The following is a 20,525-nucleotide window of genomic DNA, read 5'->3' as shown; positions in this document are numbered from 1 at the left end:
AGCCCCGACCCTGTCACTTACGGGACTGGTGCTGTAACATAAGTCAGCCACAGAAAACGGCAACTTTACCAGGAGGAAACCTGGGAGACACCACCTTAGCCAAGAAACCTAAGTTAACATCTCCGAGACCCAGACACGCCAACACCATGCGTCTCCGGATACCCTGCACCGAGGACAGCGCCAGAAATGCATAACCTGAGTCAACATCATAAGAAAATGTCAGACAAATACAAACTGAGGGACATTCTACAAAACAGATAACCTGTATTCTTCAACAGAGTCAAGGTTGTGACGGTCAAGGAAAGCGGAGGAACTGTTCCAGGTTAATAGAAACGCCAGATGGTCCAGTGGTTATGACTCCGAGCTTCCACTGCAGGGGGACATAGGTTCGACCCCCGGTTGGGGAACTAAGATCCCACATGCTACACGACTTGGCCAAAAAGAAAAATTAAATTTAAAAAATAAAAATAAAAGAGACACCAGAGGCGGTACAACTGAATGTGGTGTGTACCCCTGGACTGGCTACTGATCTGGGGAAAATACTTTTTTCTTTTTTTTGTAAAAAAAAAGTGAGTGGGACAGCTGATGCAATTTTAATAAGATCTGCAAGTCAGATAACAGTACTGTATCAACGTTAATTTCCTGATTCTGATAAATGACCTTGTTTTGTAGGGAGATATTTAGGAAAGTATTTTTAGGAAATATTTAGGAATAAAAGGGGATCACGCCTGAAGCTTACTCTTCAAAGGTGAAGAGGAAGCAAAAGCAGAGACGTGTTCACATTTGAAGAATCTGAGTAAAGTGTTGGTAAAGGGGACTTCTTTGCGTTCATTTTACAACTTTTCCAAAAATCTGAAAGTATTTCAAAATTAAAGTCTAAAAAAAAGAAATCCAGGGAAGATGTAAAAATGTAATGTACAGCACAGGGAATATAGCCAATATTTTATAATAACTTTATATGGAGTATAATCTCTAAAAATATCAAATCACTCTGCTGTACTCCTGAAACTAATATAATATTGTAAATCAACTATACTTCAATTAAAAAATAATAAGAGAAAAGAAAAGCCACTATACTTTGAACTCTTAAAAAAAAACCAAAAAACTAGGAACTTCAGGCTAAGTATTTAATCTCTCTGTCCTTGACCTTTCTCTTCTGAAAACGGGGATAATCATAGTACCTCTTAGTTGCTGGGAAGATTTAATGAATAATACACAGTACGTCAAATAGGACCTGATGTGTACCAAATACTCAAGGGAAGTTACCTATTGTTATCTTTTATGAGTGAAGTTGAAAATAACCCATTTCCCTCTTTATATTCTTCTGAAATTTCCAAATTTTCCACACTACAAAAAATTGCTTCCATAATCAGAATAAAAGTTTTTTGTAAGGAAAGAAAAAAGGAAGGAAGACTGGAAAGAAAAAAAACAAAATGTTAACAGACTAGTAAAACACGGACTGTGTCTTAACTACACTCAAGTCAGGGGGCAAAGGACATGATACCATTTTCATGCTGGGCCAGGGAGTGCTCTGCCTACACCTACACAAAAGGTGTTCCTATCATATGGCACCCTGAGAGAAAAAGCAGTTAGGGGCTTCTTACAGAAAACACTACACAGGCAACTGTATTACCAGGTCCTATGCTCTTGAACACAGAATTACACGAATCCTTTCAGCTTTAGCAAGAGTTGATGCTTAGATACAAAAATATGCGGCTTACTAGACTTTATCAAAATTTAAAACGTCCACGTTTCAAAGGACACCATCGAGAACATAAAAGATAGAATGGGGGCTTCCCTGGTGGCGCAGTGGTTGAGAGTCCGCCTGCCGATGCAGAGGACGCGGGTTCGTGCCCCAGTCGGGGAAGATCCCACATGCCGCGGAGCAGCTAGGCCCGTGAGCCACGCCTGCTGAGCCTGCGCGTCCGGAGCCTGTGCTCCGCAACGGGAGAGGCCACAACAGTGAGAGGCCCGCGTACCGCAAACAAACAAAGAAACAAACAAAAAGACAGAATGGGAGAAAATATTTGGAAATCATATATCTGACAGGAGGCTTTTATCTCAAATACATAAAGAACTCTTACAACTCAATAACAAAAAGACACATAACACAATTAAAAGTGGGCAGAGGGCCTGGATAGACATTTCTCCAAGGAAGATACATAAAGGGGCCAATAAGCACATAAAAAGATGCTCAACGTTATCAACGTTATTAACCTTTGGTATCAGAAACACAAATCAAAACCACAATGAGATTTCACTTCACACTCACTAGATCGGCGAGAATCAAAAGGAGGGACGATGACAAGTGTCGGCTAAGATACAGAGAAACTAGAGCCCTCATACCTTGCAGGTGGGAATTTAAAACGGCACAGCCACTTCAGAAAACAGTGTGGCAGTTTTTCAAAAGGCTAAACATAAATTTAACGTGACCCAGCAATCCCTCTCCTACACGTACACCAAGAGAAATGAACACATATGTCTGCGCAAAAACCTGGACACGTGTTCATAGCACAATAGCCCCCCAAAGAAAATACACACACACACACACACACACACACACACACACACATATATATATATATATATATATATATATATACATAGAAAATGTATCAACAGTCCAAATGTTCATCAACCAAAGACTGGATAAACAAAACACAGTATTATCCCTTCAATGGAATATTGTTCATCCATAAACAGGCATGAATATAGACACACGCTACCACGTGGATGAATCCTGAAAATACACGCTAAGTGAAAGAGGTGAGACGCCAAATGTGTGTGTGTCTTTCCACTTGTATGAAATGTCCAGAACAGGCAAATCTACAGAGATAGAAAGTAGATCAGTGGTTGCCAGGGGCTGGAGGGAGGGAGGGTGGGAGTCTATGGGAATACAGGCACGGAGTGCTTCCTTTTGGGTTGACAAAAGTGTCACAAAAATCGATTCTAAAATCGACTGTGGTAATGGTTGCATAATTCCGTGAATATACTATTTAAAAAAACCACTGACCTGTATGTATCTGTCACACGGGCGATTGTATGGTATGTGTATTATATCCTAATTAAGCTGTTTTTTAAAAAAGGAATGTGGTTTCATGGGACCTGTGCCCCTTATGCGCTGCCCGTCTGAACCACAAACAAGATCTCTCGCTGCTTCCTGACTCAGGATGTATCTCAAGTCCAAGGCTACTCCTTCTAGAGGAAGATCAAGGGCTGCAGGCATTTGCCAGCCTGTTTCCCTAGCGGCCCAGCATCGCCCCGGAACCTGCTGCCCTGACAGGTGGCCCCACCTGGAGCAGGTGGGAAATGGGCAGGGCATCCCGCATGCCGGGGCTTACCTCGTCCGGGCTGGACGCCTGGTACACACGGCAGGAGTCCTCGTACTGCTTCTCCGCCTCGGCCTGGTCGGTGACACCGCTGGACTCGTACACGGGGGTGACGTTGTGGCACAGCGCGATGGCCTTGACGGCTTCGTGCACGCGGGTGCCCATGGTCCGCCGCACCTTGGTGGTGAGCGCGGGGCCCTTCTGAGCGGGCGGGTCCTGGGATTGCTAGGAGAAGAGGAAACCAACGAGGAAGATGACCAGAGACACGGAAGGACCTTGAGAAGGAAGAAGAACGACCCTGCGGAGTCGCTGCTTCTCTTTCAGCTGCTCTAACACACGTCACTCTGGGGGTATCTCCAGTAACACTGCCATGAGGGCGTGCGAGTCAGGGATCCGGTCATGGGCGTTCAGCCAAAAACAAAAATGCAAAATAAATCGAGGAAAAAAACGACAGCTTGGTGAATGTGGGTGATGCTACCTGGGGACCTGGGAACGCGCCTTCCTTTGGGTGGTGCTGGGGGCCTCTGACCGAGTGGGGGCCCCATTACACTTCAAGTGATGCGGCTGCTTCAGACCAGGGCGTCCGGACCTCGGCACTGCTGACATCTGAGGGAGATAATTCTCCGTTGGGGCTGGCGGCAGGGGGAGAGTCCTATGCACAGTGGGATGGCTAGCAGCTTCTCTGGCCTCCATCTACTAGATGCCAGACGCAACCCCCAGTTGCAACAGGAGAGCAATACTGTCTTCAGATGTTGCCAATTGCCCATGGAGACCAAAATCATGCCCAGTTTAGAACTGCTGTTTTAAATGGACATTCCTCTCAGTTTAAAATTGAAGACAGGGGGCTTCCCTGGTGGTGCAGTGGTTAAGAATCCGCCTGCCAATGCAGGGGACACGGGTTCGATCTCAGGTCCAGGAAGATCCCACATGCCGCGGAGCAACCAAGCCCATGCGCCACAACTACTAAAGCCCACGTGCCTAGAGCCCGTGCTCCGCAACAAGAGAAGCCACCGCAAGGAGAAGCTCACGCATCGCAACAAAGAGTAGCCCCCGCCCGCCGCAACTAGAGAGAAAAGCCCACGCGCAGCAACGAAGACCGAACACAGCCAAAAATCAATAAATTTTTTTAAAAAATGAATTCAACAGTATGGATGGGGACTCTAGGGGGTAACGAGCAACCAAGGGCAGGTCCGGGGAGCATATCAGTAACAACCAGAAAGAAGCCTGGCTGGCTGGACACACTGCAAAATGGTACCTAGAAGTCCACTGAGGGTAGATTTTCAAGAGTAAACTTAAATGTACTCAAGCTTTGCCTTCCACACTGGCCATGGACCCTAACTCTTGTCTAAGAAGCAGTTCTGTTGCTTACACAGCCCTCATCCGTTCCTTCATTCATACCTTTCAACACACAGCTTGGCCTCCTAATGGGTTAAGGTGGGGAAAAGGTTTTGAGCAACAAGGTAAAAAGAGTACTGAAGGCTGAGAAATCTGAGCCTGCTTCTCGGGTGGGTGTGAACAGCTGTGTGACCTTGAGCAAGTGGCATCTGCCCTTTTCCCGCAAATGGGAGGAGTGGGCTAGGGGGTGCTTTTCACCCCACGTGCTGAGTAGAGAAATCCCGAGAAACCCACTCAGCACCATCAAACGTGGAGGACAAGCAACCCCATACCCATCTCTGTTACACACCGGGTACCATGAAGGCCTAGCTTTGAATAAAGGGGTTCTACTGCCTTAAAATACAATAAAAAATTAAGACCACTAGAGAGAGACCACTTGTCAACAGTCTATGAGTTAGTGTTCAATAAAAAACACTCAGGTGCCCTCCCATGACCCACCTGATTAGCCTCTCTGTCCAACCTCCTTCCTGCCTCAGGGCCTTTGCACTTACGGGACCCACTTCCTAGAACACTGTTTCCCACATCCCTGCAGAGCTAGCTCACTCCACCTCATCATTCAGGTCTCCATTCAATGTTTCCTCCTCAAAGTCACCTCCCCTGAGCCCCTTAATCCATGCTGCCCCCTGTGCCCACCCCACTGGGAGCCACGCTTCTACATTACCATGTGTGTTATTGTCTCCACTGGCTAAAACTGAATCCTTTACCTGATAATTCTCCCGTTAGACCATGAGAACAGAGAGCTTGTCTATTGAATTCTAGTACCAAGGGCCGTAGTAACTAGCAACAGATATTTGTTGAACAAATGAACAACTTAATATTCCTAAGATACTGGTTAGAAGTCCTCATTTGTCATGAACTTTTTTTCCATTTCTAAGAAGAAATAAATATCAAAATCGACCAACATCAGTTCCAGATTTTAAGTCACAGTTTAGGACAAAAGACCTACAATAGTCTTCCTGCCTCTACAACTGAGTCTCGGAAGCTGGAGATGTTTGTGAAGTTACTGAATGCTGTGTTCCATTAAAAACATATTTTATCCAACAGAGCAGAAGCCATCCGATCTTTTAGAATGAATCACGTTTCATACCCATGAACACATGGTTGCCCAAAATGGAGAACAGATGGGTTATGAGAAACAAGAAAACGACTTTCATTTAATTTTTTAATACTATTTTTAGCAGTGGCATTATACTCCTCAGGTAATTAGACAATTACTAAATTATTCTGGTCATGCAGGCACACACACTGCTCCGGCTTCCTGCTCTGTTAACCTCTGGTGTCAAGAGGACACGAGTTTCACTTCCAGGCCAAAGGGCACGGCATGGTAACAATAATTAGAGTAATATATCAGAACTACAGTTTAAATGAATCATTATTTGCCAAGTGCTTTTAATCATAAAGAATTTAACTTTAAAATTATAACGAGGACTGAAGATTTACAGAAAGGTTCCCTCTCCGGGAGAGACTAAATCGAGAACATTTTTTCTAAACTCTGTAATTTATGTTCTAGCCATGGATGCATGTCTTCATTTTTTTGCCCACATTCCCCAGCACCTGGACCAAATTATTACTTAACATTAGGAGCAATAACAAGACCTTTGACAAAGTAATTGCTCTGGCTGGCAAGTTTTAGTTAACAGTGGATTTGAATGAAAGCCTGAGTTCAGGGCATCTTCCACAAACCTTCGGATTTTATAAGCAATCTGATTCTGTCTACAGAAGTCAAGTATTTCCACTCATATCTCAAATGTGGGATAACACAGAGCTTTGGGGTTTTGCATTCCAGGTGAAACCACACTAGGGCAAGGCAAAAGAGAGAAACAGCCCAGAGTTTTGCAAAGACCTCACTCTCAGATCAGGGAACCATTTGACAACAAACTAGAAAATGATGGTGATTGAACTGGACCAACATCACAGGCAGAGTGGTTTACTATCTCCACGTTCATTTCTCTCTCTCTTAAACTGATACTTATCCCACTTTCCTACTGCTTCAGGGAAGAGGGGTCATAACCATTGATTCTGAAATTCTCTTTTAATTTGCAAATAAAAGGCTTGTCCACACACCAAATGGCAATCCACATATATCATGAAGGCACTGGTAATTACCAGGAGCTCAGCTAGTATTCGTATTGAGGCCCAGTCCTCAAACATCCTCACATTCCCCATATGGAAGAGTTTCACATTGTACAGTGTTTATCTCTAGCCTCCTCCCCATAGGCCCTTTAACCTACACACATTTCTTCTTACTTAAAAAATACCAGGGGAAAATAAAAACAGATGTGGTATCCACAGAGACAGGTTACAACTCTTTTTTCCCTGGGGGGGAACCACTGGCCCTCTTAAGGAGGGAGGGCAAAATAGCCCCATGTGAGGTCAGAAGTTGGGTGAAGAATCAAGATCTCCGTATACAAAGGCCTCTGACTTGGGCCCTTCGGTGGATATCTCGCACCTTGTGATGTTTTGGTCATCCTAGGGCAGCCCAGCCAACAAATGAGATATGGAGATTCAGTGAAAAAAACGGGCCTCTATTTCTCATTAATAATCCATGGCAGGGACATTTCCCAATGAGAACTCCAGCCTGTATTTCAGGAAACAGTAATACAGAAATTAAATGCCGAGTCACCGTGAATATCAATTTTCTTTCCAAATGCAATGAAAACATCACCCCTTACGAACACTCATAACGTTACCAGATATGATGGATGGGTTGCAACTGGTAAAAATACACTATTGAAGAGAAGGAATTCCTGTTTCCATAGGCCCCCTTCACTCCCCAAATTGAGCTCAGAGCTGGTAACTCATTAACCTCAAAGGTCCACCTCCACAGAGACAGGCTTAGAGCTACCACTTCCAAGTGAATCAACTGTCTTACACGCTAAGTGACTGCGTAAACACAACACAACGTTTACTGCTTAACAGTACACAGCTTTCCGCACGACAGAGGCAACAAATTTCAATTCGTTGAAACTGAACCATGTATTTACACAGGGGTTCTCAACTCGGGAGACTTTGCCCCCCACTGGGCAGCGTCTGGAGATACTTGAGGGTGTGACAAAGCAGGTGCCGGGGGAGTATGCTACAGGCATCCAGATGGTAGAGGGCAAGGATGCTGCTGAACACCCTACAGTGCACAGGGTGGTCCCCACAGCAAAAAATTATCCAGCCCAGATGTCAATATGCCAAGGCTGAGAACCGGACATGAAGCCACTGCCACCGTAAAACCGGGGTTAGGATGGTGAGGCCAAACTGTGCGAATGCTGAATTGGATACTGTCAATTTAACATTTGGATTTTTCGCATGAATTTTGAGTTTTTTAAGTACTGCATTACAGTATGATTTGTCTTGATGATGGCGTTTTCTTGCCATCTCGATAAGTTTTGCTCCCTGGGTGCATGCCTCACTCTCCTTAACCCTACCTAGTCCTGGCCCTATTATAAAACCATTAAAAAGGATCATAATCATGACATATGTGAAAAGAAAGAAGCTGGACAGTGTTATTCCAACAGTGGTTCTTAACCAGAAATGCCTCTCTGAATAACCAGTAAAGATTTTAAGAAGTATATATATATATATATATATATATATATATATATATATATATGCTTAGGCCCCTGACACTTAAAGAACAGAGTAGGGCCCAGGCATATATACATATTTTTAAACTTTACAGTTTTGATGCTCAACTCTAGTTCAAAAGAATTACAAAAATATGATGCCTTCTTGTTGAAAAGAAAAAAAGGAAGAGAGAGAGAGAGAGAAACAAAGTACACATCTCCACAGACACAAAGGCAGAGAAACAGCTTGGCATTTTATATACCCAGGTGTTAACACTGGCTATCACTGAGTGATGTGAATACAGGTGATTTCAGTGTTTTTTATTTGTACTTATCCATGTTGTTTATTTTTTCTGCAGGAAAAAAAAAAATGTACCCTAAGAAAGTATTAGGAATTTTTTAAATCAGTAAAAAACAAAGTAAGCTCTGTGTCCCAGAGAAAAACACAACACAAAAAATTCTTCCTCGAGAAAACGTAACCTTCTCTGTTTCCTATGGATGCAGAAAGCAAGAGGGACACTACCTGGGACACAGCAAGCACTGACAACCCAATGCATCCTGTGTGTATATATCTTGTGCAGGAAAGTAAACCGCAAACGCACACATTCACCAACACACTCATTAAAAAGAAGAGGAAAAAAATGCTCAGTAAATTCCAACTCTAACAAATACTAAAACAATATCAGAGACAAAACGTTAAGTGAAAAATCACAGTTCACAGATCAAAATACGTGAAATACTGTGAACTATGTTTTTTTGAAAAATAAGAATTCACATGTACAAAACAGCCTAGAAGAGCGCTCTTGGTCTTGGGCTTCTCTGACACAGCACACCACGAGCCCCCCACTTCCCACACTCATCCATTTTTGTTCAGATACATATATTAATAAAAGTTAAAGATATTTCCACTTGCTGAGGGGAGTAAAATAAAATAGATGACTACATATTCCAGGTAATAAAGAATATTCGTCTCAAAATACTTTGAACGTGTTGAGAAAAAATTTAAGTACCTTCCACACGTGTATATTTAAATTGTATAAATATTGTACTGTGCATTATGAAACAACAAAAAAATTCTAAAATGATATGATAAAAATGAAAACAGCATATTTCACAGGATTAGCTGACACCTCAAAATAACATATACTCAGGGTAAGGGGCACTGAGAATGATAAATTTTAAATTATCATTATGTAACTTATTTAAAATTATAGATTCAAACTGTCATATCTGTCATGAGGGGCATGAAGCGCTGACACGTGCTGCAACCTTGGGGATGCCATGCCACGTGAAATAAGCCAGGTGCAAAAGGTACTGATTGATCCCCTTCATCTGAAATGTCCAGAACAGGCAAACCACAGACACAAATAGTAGACGGGTGGGTGCCAGGGGCTGGGGTAGGGGTGGGAGTCTTAAGAGATCGGGGGGTCCCTCTTTGGGTTGGTGAAAACATTCTGAAATGAGATAGCAGTGACGACTGCACCATGTTGAGAATATACTAAAAAACGCTGACCTGTACACTTAATGGGTAAATGTTATGGTTTGTGAATTCTCTCTCAGTTTTTCAAAGGTGCCAATAAGTAAGTGAATAAGGCAGAGGAAAAATCATCACATCTCCTTAGCCTGTCATGGGTTTATCTCATAATGTGTTGGCCATTTCCTTGTGGTTTACTTGGGCTTGTATTGATCGTCTGGAGTTTCCCTGCAGGAATCTTGTAAAGCCACCTGCCCTCTTTCCTCTTTACGAGATTACTTTAGTTAAATAACATCCCTAAAACCAGTCACCTGGACACTCATAAAAGACAATCTGAATTTCAACGTTCTGAAAATAAACAATCGCAGAATTCCAACTCCTTTCGCAGGACACCTCAAGGACTGTGCCTGATAAGAGTTCATCTGATATATGGAGTGGGGGTCCCAGGGTCAATCTTAAAGCTATTAGTAAAGTTTAAATTTTGCTGTAATTTTGAAGATGAAAATGAAATGTGAATAGACATTCTAATCTTTTCCTCCTGCACCTCAATGGGTCTCCTGGCAAACTCTGTTTTGGAGTCCACAAATTTAGACACGGACATTCTGAAAAATAAGGACGAACCTCAGATGTGCAGTAGCTATTCTCAAACTCTGTTTTACTTTGGAATCACCTGGTTCACTTGTTAAAACTGTAGGTCCACGCACCACTCCTAGAGATTCTGTCTCTGTCCCTAGCGATCTGAGCCAGGAGTTCCAAATACTCTACCTTAGGAGACACTGTTATAACATCCTATTATTAAACTCTAAAAGTCAGATGAATGGCTGCAGTGGGCTCGGGAGAATCATCTGGGGTGGTGGTCTAACACTGGATTGTGGGGATGGTTCCACAACTTTGTAAATTTACCTAAAAAAATCACTGAATACTACAGTTAACATGGCTGAATTTTACAGTATGTATGTTATACCTCAATAAAGCTGTTTAAAAACCACAGGAGAGCCTTCGTACTTGTCATCATAAAAGTAGTCATGTGTTTACCGCAGGGCTTTTCGATATCCCGAGAGAAGGATGCACGTGGCCTCAGGGGGTGGAGTGTGCACACCAGCCTCGGTCTTTCCCCATCACACTCAGCTACTTTAAACCCAAGGCCGGGACGGGCAAATCCATTTACGAGCTTCCGCTGAGGAAGCGTGATGAGTTAAGAGTCCATGTTAAGGACTTCCCTAGTGGCACAGTGGTTAAGAATCTGCCTGCCAATGCAGGGGACACAGGTTCGATCCCTGGTCAGGGAAGATCCCACATGCCGCAGAGCAACTAAGCCGATGCGCCACAACTACTGAGCCTGCGCTCTAGGCCCCACGAGCCACAACTACTGAGCCTGCATGCCACAACTACCGAAGCCCGCAAGCCTAGAGCCAGTGCTCTGCAGCAAGAAAAGGCACTGCAATGAGAAACCCGCGCACCACGACGGAGAGTAGCCCCGGCTCGCCACGACTAGAGAAAGCCCGTGCGAAGCAACAAAGACCCAAAGCAGCCAAAAATTAAATAAATAAATAAAAACTAAAAAAAAAAAAGGAGTTCACGGTAAGAACTTTTAAGACTTTACACAGTGTTATCTGTGCTAAACCAAAAATGGGCTACAAAAGCTGAACTACACAAATATCCTGAGAAAGGACGGCTTCTGTCAATACCACAAGCCCTTAAAAATACCACCAGCAGTGCACTTCCCTGGGGGCGCAGTGGTTGAGAGTCCGCCTGCTGATGCAGGGGACACAGGTTCGTGCCCTGGTCCGGGAAGATCTCACATGCCGCGGAGTGGCTGGGCCCCGTGAGCCATGGCCGCTGAGCCTGCGCGTCCGGAGCCTGTGCTCCGCAAAGGGAGAGGCCACAACAGTGAGAGGCCCGCGTAGTGCAAAAAAAAATAAAAAATAAAAAATACCACCAGCATAGGCAGGGGTGTGCCTCCTGCCGGGGTGCACCCCAAGGTCTACGAAGCTGTGTACCGTGACCGTCGGCAGCCAGCACCACTGAGACAGGGCTGAGAGGCAGGCGGGGTTCAGCCAGGTGCTGAGAAGCATTACGATCCACACACTGGCCCCTCAAGAGGGGCCCGAGAGGCACTGGGACCGACGGTTCAGAGGGAAGAATATTCCCAGACACAGAAACGAGGCTGCTCACCTTGCCCTGAATGCTGCCGGCAGGGGCGTAACGGGGTGAGCGGGAGGAGAGAGCGAACAGCGGGAGAGGTGGCAGCAGGGGATGCAGGCCTTGCTGGACCACGTGGAAGCCTCAGACCCTGCGAGGGAGCTGCCAGTACGAGGGTGATCCTGTGCTCCCAGGAGGGAAACAGGGAAAGCCTGCAGGGGGGTCACTGCAGACAGGCAGACAAGGGAGAGTGTAGTTCCTGTCTAGAGAGCGAGAGGGGATGAAGACGAAAGGCCAAACAGGTGATCTGGGGGGAGCAGGGCCACGACTGAAGGCAGGCGGTCACGGGGCAGGAAGCAGGGGCACTTCCCAAATCCCTGGACGGAGCTAACAGGGTAAACGGGAGTGGTGCTTACTAAAACAAGAACAGCTTAGAGAAGCAAGCGTACAGGAAAAATGTCGGGATGGTGGGTGCACCGTCCTCGTGACCCACAAGCGGTGATGCCAGGTATGCAGGTGTATTCCAGGGTGAAGCTCCTGGCCGGGCTGACACAGACATGGGAGGCATCAGCTTCAATAAGGTGACAGAAGCTGGATAAGACCGGAACCCCCTAGAGAGTGACACACAGAGCCCAGCATGGACACCACGTCACCTCACAGAGGAAGACGGGTCAGAGAGAGAGAAAGGAACCAGGGGCTGACTGTGGCTTTTCCTCTCAGTCCAACCAAGTCCTTGTGACTTTTTAAGAGTCTTAAAGTCCACCTCTGAAGAAGGACAATGGACCATTTGGGGACAAGCCACGATGCCCACACAGGGAGCCTAGAAGAATGAATGACAAGGGCTTCGTGGCTGGTAGCAGGTGATGACGTGACATGGATCAAACAAACTGTTCTCCACTTAAAATCCACCCCCACTTCCACACTATCCCCTCCCCTGCCATTTTCAGGAGATACCCCGGAAATCCAGGTGTGCAGGCTAACGAACATTCCGGAAAATTAAATGTTGAGACTATAATTGTATCACAAAGCATTTAGGCAGTCCACCTCTAACTCTTACACAAGAATACATTTTTAATTGGCCTTCTGACTATGGAATCATTATCTATTTGGACAAATTTAAGCAAAACATGGCCTTTTTATTCTATTGCCCCCAAACAAGTGTCATGATATGTATCTGGTCTAATGCAGTCCATCTTAGCCCTGGGTATGTCTCAGAATTACCAAGGGATTTGTTTGTTTTGTCATCTTTCTTTTTTTGTTTTTTTGCGGTACGCGTGCCTCTCACTGCTGTGGCCTCTCCCACTGCAGAGCACAGGCTCCGGGCCCAGCCGCTCCGCGGCATGTGGGATCTTCGCGGACCAGGGCACGAACCCGTGTCCCCTGCATCGGCAGGCGGACTCTCAACCACTGCGCCACCAGGGAAGCCCACTGTCATCTTTCTTTTAAAACACAGGAGCCCAGACTCTCCTGTCCTCTTAATGAGTCAGAATCTCTAGGATAGCAGACCCAAGTTAATGTCTTTTGTTTTGTTTTTACTCTGTTTTTAAAACATCGCCAGTAATTCTGATGAGCAGCCAAGGTGGGGGACCCGCTGGTCTCATTTTACAGGACTCTTAGGACACTTACAAGTAATACCTTTCTCTAAAAAAAAAAATGACCGGTTTTGAAAAACCTTGTAGTGGGGGGAAAATCAGGAACAGATAAGTTGACCATCATCTCTGATAATTTCTTCCATGAGACTGCCGAGTTGGAAAGAGATGAGGAACTAAAGCTGATCGGTTATACCGTGATTATGTCACAAGCAGCCCATTAATTATGCTGTTTTGGCTCATAACAGGGGAAAAGGAAAAAGTAAGCATGTTTGTAAACCTGAAGGAAAACCAACCATCAGGTTCTCAAAGTTCTTTCTGGCACCAGTTACTAGCAAATAATTTTTTCTTATGTTTTCCCCAGTATCCATTAGTATTTCAGTAGATTAACCCTGGGGATGAGGAAGATGGGGCAAAAACCTCAAATGCAGGTCTATTCAAAACGTGAAGCATTAGTGGTTGCCAGGGGTTTGGAAGGAAAGGTGGGGTTGGGGGAAGTGAGGAGTGACTGACTGTCCATGGGTACAGGGCTTCCTTTTGGGGTGATGAAGATGAAATTGACTGTGGTGATGGTTACACAACTCTGAGTATACAAAAAAACACCAAACTGTACACTTTTAATGAGTGAATCATATGGTATTATGACTTCTTCTCAATATAGGTGTTAATAAATGTAAAACTTGTTTGGGTATCAAAACAGAAGGCTTTACCTGGGTGTAAATACTAAAAATGTGGCTTTGTACTTCATCCATTGAGTCGAGGCCATAGGCCACGGTGCCTAGATGGAGCCGTTTGAAAACCATCTCATTCTGGGTAAGAGTTCCTGAAACACAAGACAGATCAGTAACTGCCTACAGCCTGGAGCTCTTATTGTTATTAACAGTAATGGTAGCTATTTGGCTTTTTTTTTGAGAGTTTACTATATGTCACAGACTGGTTTCAGCACTGCTCCTGCTGGACACCTGTGATATTCTGTCAGCCTGGAATCCCAGAATTTCTTCTGAAAATAGAACCCCAGGTTTCCAGGGGGAATTATCACCCTCATTCCCTGGGATGGTCCAGAGGAAGCGTCAATCAGGGTGCCTGACTCATTCCATTGGCCAAGAGGGCAGCACGTGACATACATGAGGCCAATCAGATTCTATCTTGAAGGAATCTAAACCTTGAGCAGAGGGGCATATCAACAGAGGATGAGTCGAGTCAAGTCAGGAGACCATCCCAGGGGTCCTGATGCTGACACAGCCAGAACTTTCCTGGTTCTTCTTCTTCCTGAAACCTAGTTTTGCTCTGATTTCCCGAATCTTTGCAATAGATTCTCTTTTATCCCATGCTCACTGAATGGTAGAGAGGAAGCTAAAACCCAGGTCTCCCCACTCCACACTTGCTCTCAACCACTACGACAACCTCGTAACTTGACAGATGTTAAACTGTGGAGCAGTATTTTGAGGTGTGGTTTCAAGGTCAGGACGTGAAGCCAGACTGTCTGAGTTCAAAGCCTGCTTCTGCCACTATGTGCTCCTGACAAGTCACCTAACCACCAAGTCACTTAATACCCCCGAACTCCCAACACCGGGGGAGGATTAAGTAAGTGGCTATAAATACCCAGAATGGTGCTTTTGTACATAATTAGCAGGAAGTAAGGCTGTGCTGCTATCGTCATCATCATCACCAAATAGTCTGTCATCATCAAAAGATGAAGAAAATAAAAGTGCAGCAGCATGCATCTCTAACACCTCCAGAAAGAGATTCCAGGCACCTTCTTCGACCTTGAATCCTGCGAGGGCCACAGGAAACTCACCGGTCTTATCTGTGAGTAGGTAGGAAATCCTCCCCAGCTGCTCGGGAATCGTGCTGGAGCGAACCACGGTCCCGGGGATCTTCGAGTCCCTGCGAATCACCCAGCTGTACACGATCTTGCCCATGTCCAGGTTCACACGCAGACTGTCAGAAAACCAGAGCACACAGGTTAACGGGATAAACGTAAGACTGCCTGTATCTCAACAAGGACTCTAAATGCACATCGTTTGTGCCATAACATCTGGAATCACCCCCTGCAGAAGCACACTGCTGGGGCTGAATCCACAGATTCAACACCACTATCAAATTTCCATGAAGCGATTCTGTTACGGACCAAAATAAAATATAAAAATTTAAGATACTTTTAAAATATCGAAAAGGTAGTTGTTTTAGCCTTACTTAAAAAAAGAAAAAATAGTAGTCCTCTGAGCGAATGTATTTTTGATACCTTATTCATGGTTTACATTGTGGTAAAATATACAGAACATCACATTTACCATTTAAAGCATCTTAAGCGTACAGTTCAATGATATCAAGTACGTTCACATCGTCATGGGACCATAATCACCATCCATCTCCAGGACCTTTTCATCTTCCTACACTGAAATTTTATACCCATTAAACAGCAGTTCCCCATTTCCCCTTCTCCAGCCCCCAGCAAGCACCATTCTACTCTCTGTCTCTACGAATTTGACTGCTCTGGGGGTCTCGTACTGTGGAGTCACACATGATCTGTTCTTTTGTGTCTGGCTTATTTCACTTAGCATAATGTTTTCAGGGTTCATCCATGTTGCAGCATGTGTCAGAATTCCCTTCCCTTTTTTTTCCTTCCTTTTTAAGGCTGAATAATATTCCTTTTTATGTCCTATACTCATTTTTTTTAAATTAATTAATTTATTTATTTTTGGCTGTGTTGGTTCTTTGTTGCTGCACACGGGCTTTCTGTAGTCGTGGTGAGCAGGGGCTATCCTTAGCTGTGGCGCACTCGCTTCTCATTGCGGTGGCTTCTCTTGTTGCAGAGCACGGGCTCTAGGCACGTGGGCTTCGGTAGTTGTGGCTCGCGGGCTCTAGAGCACAGGCTCAGTAGTTATGGCGCACGGGCTTAGTTGCTCCATGGCATGTGGAATCTTCCCGGACTAGGGCTCGAACCTGTGTCCCCTGCATTGGCAGGCGGATTCTTAACCACTGCGCCACCAGGGAAGTCCCTGTGTTATACTCATTTTTTTTTGTTTGTTTTGGGTTTTTTTTTGTTTTTTTTTGCAGTACGCAGGCCTCTTACTGCTGTGGCCTCTCCCGTTGCGGAGCATAGGCTCCAGACGCGCAGGCCCAGCGGCCACGGCTCACGGGCCCAACCGCTCCACGGCATGTGGGATCCTCCCGGACCGGGGCACGAACCCGCGTCCCCTGCATCGGCAGGCGGACTCCCAGCCACTGCGCCATCAGGGAAGCCCGTTATACTCATTTTTAAATATTTCATTGCAAACAATAAAAAGAAATCTTCAAATTCATTCATAATCCTATAAACTGATTAAATTGCTAACTATTTCACTGGCTAGCCCTGGCCCGTATGCAGATTCAATGCACCGATTTTCAGTTGTTGTAGACAGAACTCTAAAGACTACAATTATACACAACATTACAGCACAAACACTCTTTTGTTAGCAGTAAATTAGACTTATTTATTCTTTGAAACCATCATCCAGAGCACACTAGCCTGGGGTTCAATCTCCTTCTTCTAGTCACGTTGTTGCACCAAAACCACAATCTCTGCCTTCGGAAAAAGACAAAGTCTAGCTGGGATGATGTAAATACACAAAAGGGCAGGACAAAATACAGGGCAATAGATCAAGTGTAAGAGAGAGATTATAAGCACTAGAAGTCTGAGGGAAAGAGATATGGCTTGTTTTATAATTATTTACTGATCATTTATTATGGGGAAAAAGTAGAAACAAGCATCCAACAATACGGGTCTAAATAAATTATCAGGCATAGAATACATACTACAGCAGTTCTAATAAATGACGGTGTGCAAGTATATTTGATGTGAAAAGTTATCTGCAACACATACTTTTGTTAGGGAAAAAAGGGGTGGGTGGGAGTGGATTCTTATGTAGAGCAAATTCTCCTTTTTCTAAAATAGAAAGCCGTCTAGAAAACATATATCCCAAAACATTAACAGCAATTTTCACTTAGTTGTGAGATTAGAGATGATTTTTATTTTATTCTTTGGCTACTGTGAATTTTTTTTTCTACTATGACCATCTATTACTTTATTATATATATATGTGTGTGTGTGTGTGTATATATATATATATATATATATACATATATATATATATATATATATTTTTTTTAACCATTTATTCAGCCTTCAAATGAGCTAGGCAAACAATTGTCTGGCATGTGCCACCAAGCTTCCACTGCTAATCAAGCCCCGTGAGTCCTGTCTCAGGCTCAGAATCCTTCCCAACACAGCACTCCCACCAGTCACCACCAACCTCCTGGGGCTGGTAAATAAGATGAAACCTAAATGGCATGTCCAGTGTACACTGAGACTGGGCAAGGCCAGATCTTTTGAGCAGAGAGTAATTCCAGAAAGGATGGTTCAGGGAGGAATGTGCCCATCCAGTGCTCCGGCCAGAGCGCCGCCTACACTCCTGACCCTGCCTGTCCTTGGTCATCACTCTACAAAAGGGCCCAGCTCCTTCTCAAAACCGCAAAACCATGACCTTTGGATGAAGAGAGAGAAGCAAAGGTCGCAGCACTTACACACAAGCTTGTTCTCTGCTTACCTGATGGGAATGATGTTGGAAAACAAAAGGAGGAAGCGGATGATCTGTAGGTACCAACGTCCGGCGAAGTGCTGGAGGGCGACCATGACCAGAGACACCACCACCAAAGCTCCGAAGAGGATCTTTGTTAGACAGTTCACTTCCAGGTCAAACAGGCCAATCTGTGGGACAGCGCACAGGGCGAAGCTTGTGATTCGCTGGTGCAACCCACAGCCCGCCCGGAGAACGGGTCCTTCCCCCGTGAACACCTCTACCTCGGGCAAGACCGTGGGCTCCATGGATCCCCACATCTTTGGGTGAGAATGCTGGGCTCCACAGGCTGACAGACATCCAAGGGACTTCAATGAATCCGATTTCGATTTTTTCTTAATGAATTTAGATTTAGCCTTGGAATCACATAAGTGGGTTACTGCTGCCTTCAGCGATGCTGTGCACTGCGTGGCCTCTACCATCCTACACGGCAACCTGTAAGATGACTCAGTCCTACGACTCTGCGCAGCGCACCACGCACTAATTCCCTATGGCCTGGAAATTCAGGGCACACACCACTGGTGGCCCCTGATTTTTAGGTGCTGCATTCGTGAACGTTAGTATTTTAATGACTACATACTTATTTTAATGTATATTCTTTAAAAATGGAACCAGCACATGAAACCCATCACTTCGCAGAAACATGGCCCCGGATACAGCTAAAACATCAAATAGGTGACATTTATAATTGTAATAACGAAGGTCGTCATGGGGGTTGTAATGGCAGGGTGAAATGACTGGCATCTGTTCACAGCATTGACAAAGAAGACCACTCTGCAATATTCTGACTCTAAGAAACTGGGGGAGGGGTGGAGCTGGGAGGGAGGGTGCCGGTGGGAAGGGAGCAGTAACAGGGCCATCAGGCAGACTGCAGAGCTGACTCCGCTTGCCCTGCCGCCGCAGCTCAGCGTGGGTGTGAAGCCAGGTCTACACAGCTTGGCCAGAGCGTGGTCCTTCTCAGGCCATTTCTCCTCTATAAGATGAGGCTGCAGAGCACCTGTGCTCACAGGCTGGCGTAAGGATTAAATGAGGTGCAGTGAAGGATGCCGCACAAGACGTGGCAAACAGTAAGGACTCATCAGTTCATTTTAAAAGCTTTTAAAACGTTATGTATTCATTTACAAGCAGTCCTTGTTTAACTGCCGTGAGCTTAGCAGATACTGAGGTTTTTTACAAATTGAAGGTGTGTGGCAACCCTGTGTTGCCAGAGGATAAGTTAGTATTTTTTAGCAATAAGGTATGTACATTGGGTTCTTTGACATAATGCTTTTACTGCACACTTAACAGACTACAGGATAGTGTAAACATAACTTTTAAACGTACTGGGAAACCGAAAAATTCATTTAACTTGCTTTGTTGTGATACGCACTTTACATGGCGGTCTGGAATAGAACCATCACCTCTCCAAAGGCTGCCTGTACATACGGACACATATTCATGTACTGTGCGTACGTATCTCTATATACACACGTACCTCTGCACATACACGGACGTGAAAAGATAGTCTGTGTAAATGAAGTCACACTGTCAGGGGTTCCTGTTTTTAAATCTAGCTTCTCACCCCACCAACGCCAATCATCAAACTACATCAGGTCAGAAAGTTCTGGCAAGGAAACACATCCTGTGACTCTGTACGCACCTTACTTCGAGGATTTGAGGTATTCATGACACTCCGGAGTTCTCTGCCCGTGTAAAGAACAACACCCACAATAGTACCTAAGGTGAGAAAAACGACCCAAAGACATGTGAGTACAGACAGGCAGGCTTACAGACAGAAGAGTCCTACCCGCTCGAGGAGGAGATTTTCTCAAACCAGTATCCACACACTGTGAGATGCTGCAAAGTTTACATCGGGGCCAACCGAGACCTATGTCCGCGCTGAGGGCAGGAAAGCCCCTAGCCACATGTGGCCATTCACATTTACATACAATTAAAATGAAATAAAATACAGTCCCCCATTTTCACTAGCCACATTTCAGGTTCAACAGCCATATAAGGCCAGTGGCGGCCATACAGGGCAGTGAAGATACAGGACATTCCCCCTACTGCTAAAAGTTCCACTGGTCAGCGCTGGCTTGTGGGGTCCGGCAGCCTCCGATAGCAGGAACGGTGGTAGAGACTTCCAGAGGTGCCTAGAACTTCATAAACAATTATGGAAACTTATGAACACACCCCTCTTATTAGAGCACGTTCTTCCCAGGGAGTCTGATTCCTTTCGGATTCGGTGTGTAACTAGAACATTTGGGGGATGTCTGTCCAGATGACAATTCTTTCCTGAGAACTTCCCCACCCGCTCTTTTCCATTCCCCCCAGCACAATTAAAAATAAAAGATATCAATTCTTGTAAACAATTTATAGAAGAAACACAAATGACCAATTAACATTAGAAAAGATGCTTCATCTAGTGAAAAACCAAAGAAATG

At 44.8% G+C, this 20,525-nt stretch overlaps 1 protein-coding gene across 3 annotated transcripts in view; it reads right to left on the bottom strand.

Moving 5' to 3' along the window:
• The window catches only part of ATP9A (ATPase phospholipid transporting 9A (putative)), a 134,232-nt gene that overhangs the window by 50,161 nt on the left and 63,546 nt on the right, over positions 1-20,525 (bottom strand). For all 3 annotated transcript variants that reach the window (XR_009522259.1, XM_060033398.1, XM_060033400.1), the window contains exons 10-14: positions 19,742-19,818; positions 18,073-18,233; positions 15,282-15,424; positions 14,194-14,306; positions 3,342-3,554 (exon numbers count right to left, since the gene is read on the bottom strand). Coding sequence is in view for 2 of the 3 variants with exons in the window: in XM_060033398.1 (XP_059889381.1) it covers positions 3,342-3,554; positions 14,194-14,306; positions 15,282-15,424; positions 18,073-18,233; positions 19,742-19,818 (707 nt within the window). In the remaining variant the exon portion in view is untranslated. The remainder of the gene's footprint in view (positions 1-3,341; positions 3,555-14,193; positions 14,307-15,281; positions 15,425-18,072; positions 18,234-19,741; positions 19,819-20,525) is intronic.

This window comes from Delphinus delphis, chromosome 15 (genome assembly GCF_949987515.2).
Source record: "Delphinus delphis chromosome 15, mDelDel1.2, whole genome shotgun sequence".
In the NCBI taxonomy this organism is placed as follows: Eukaryota; Metazoa; Chordata; class Mammalia; order Artiodactyla; family Delphinidae; genus Delphinus; species Delphinus delphis.
This window is presented reverse-complemented; position numbering and strand designations above follow the sequence as displayed.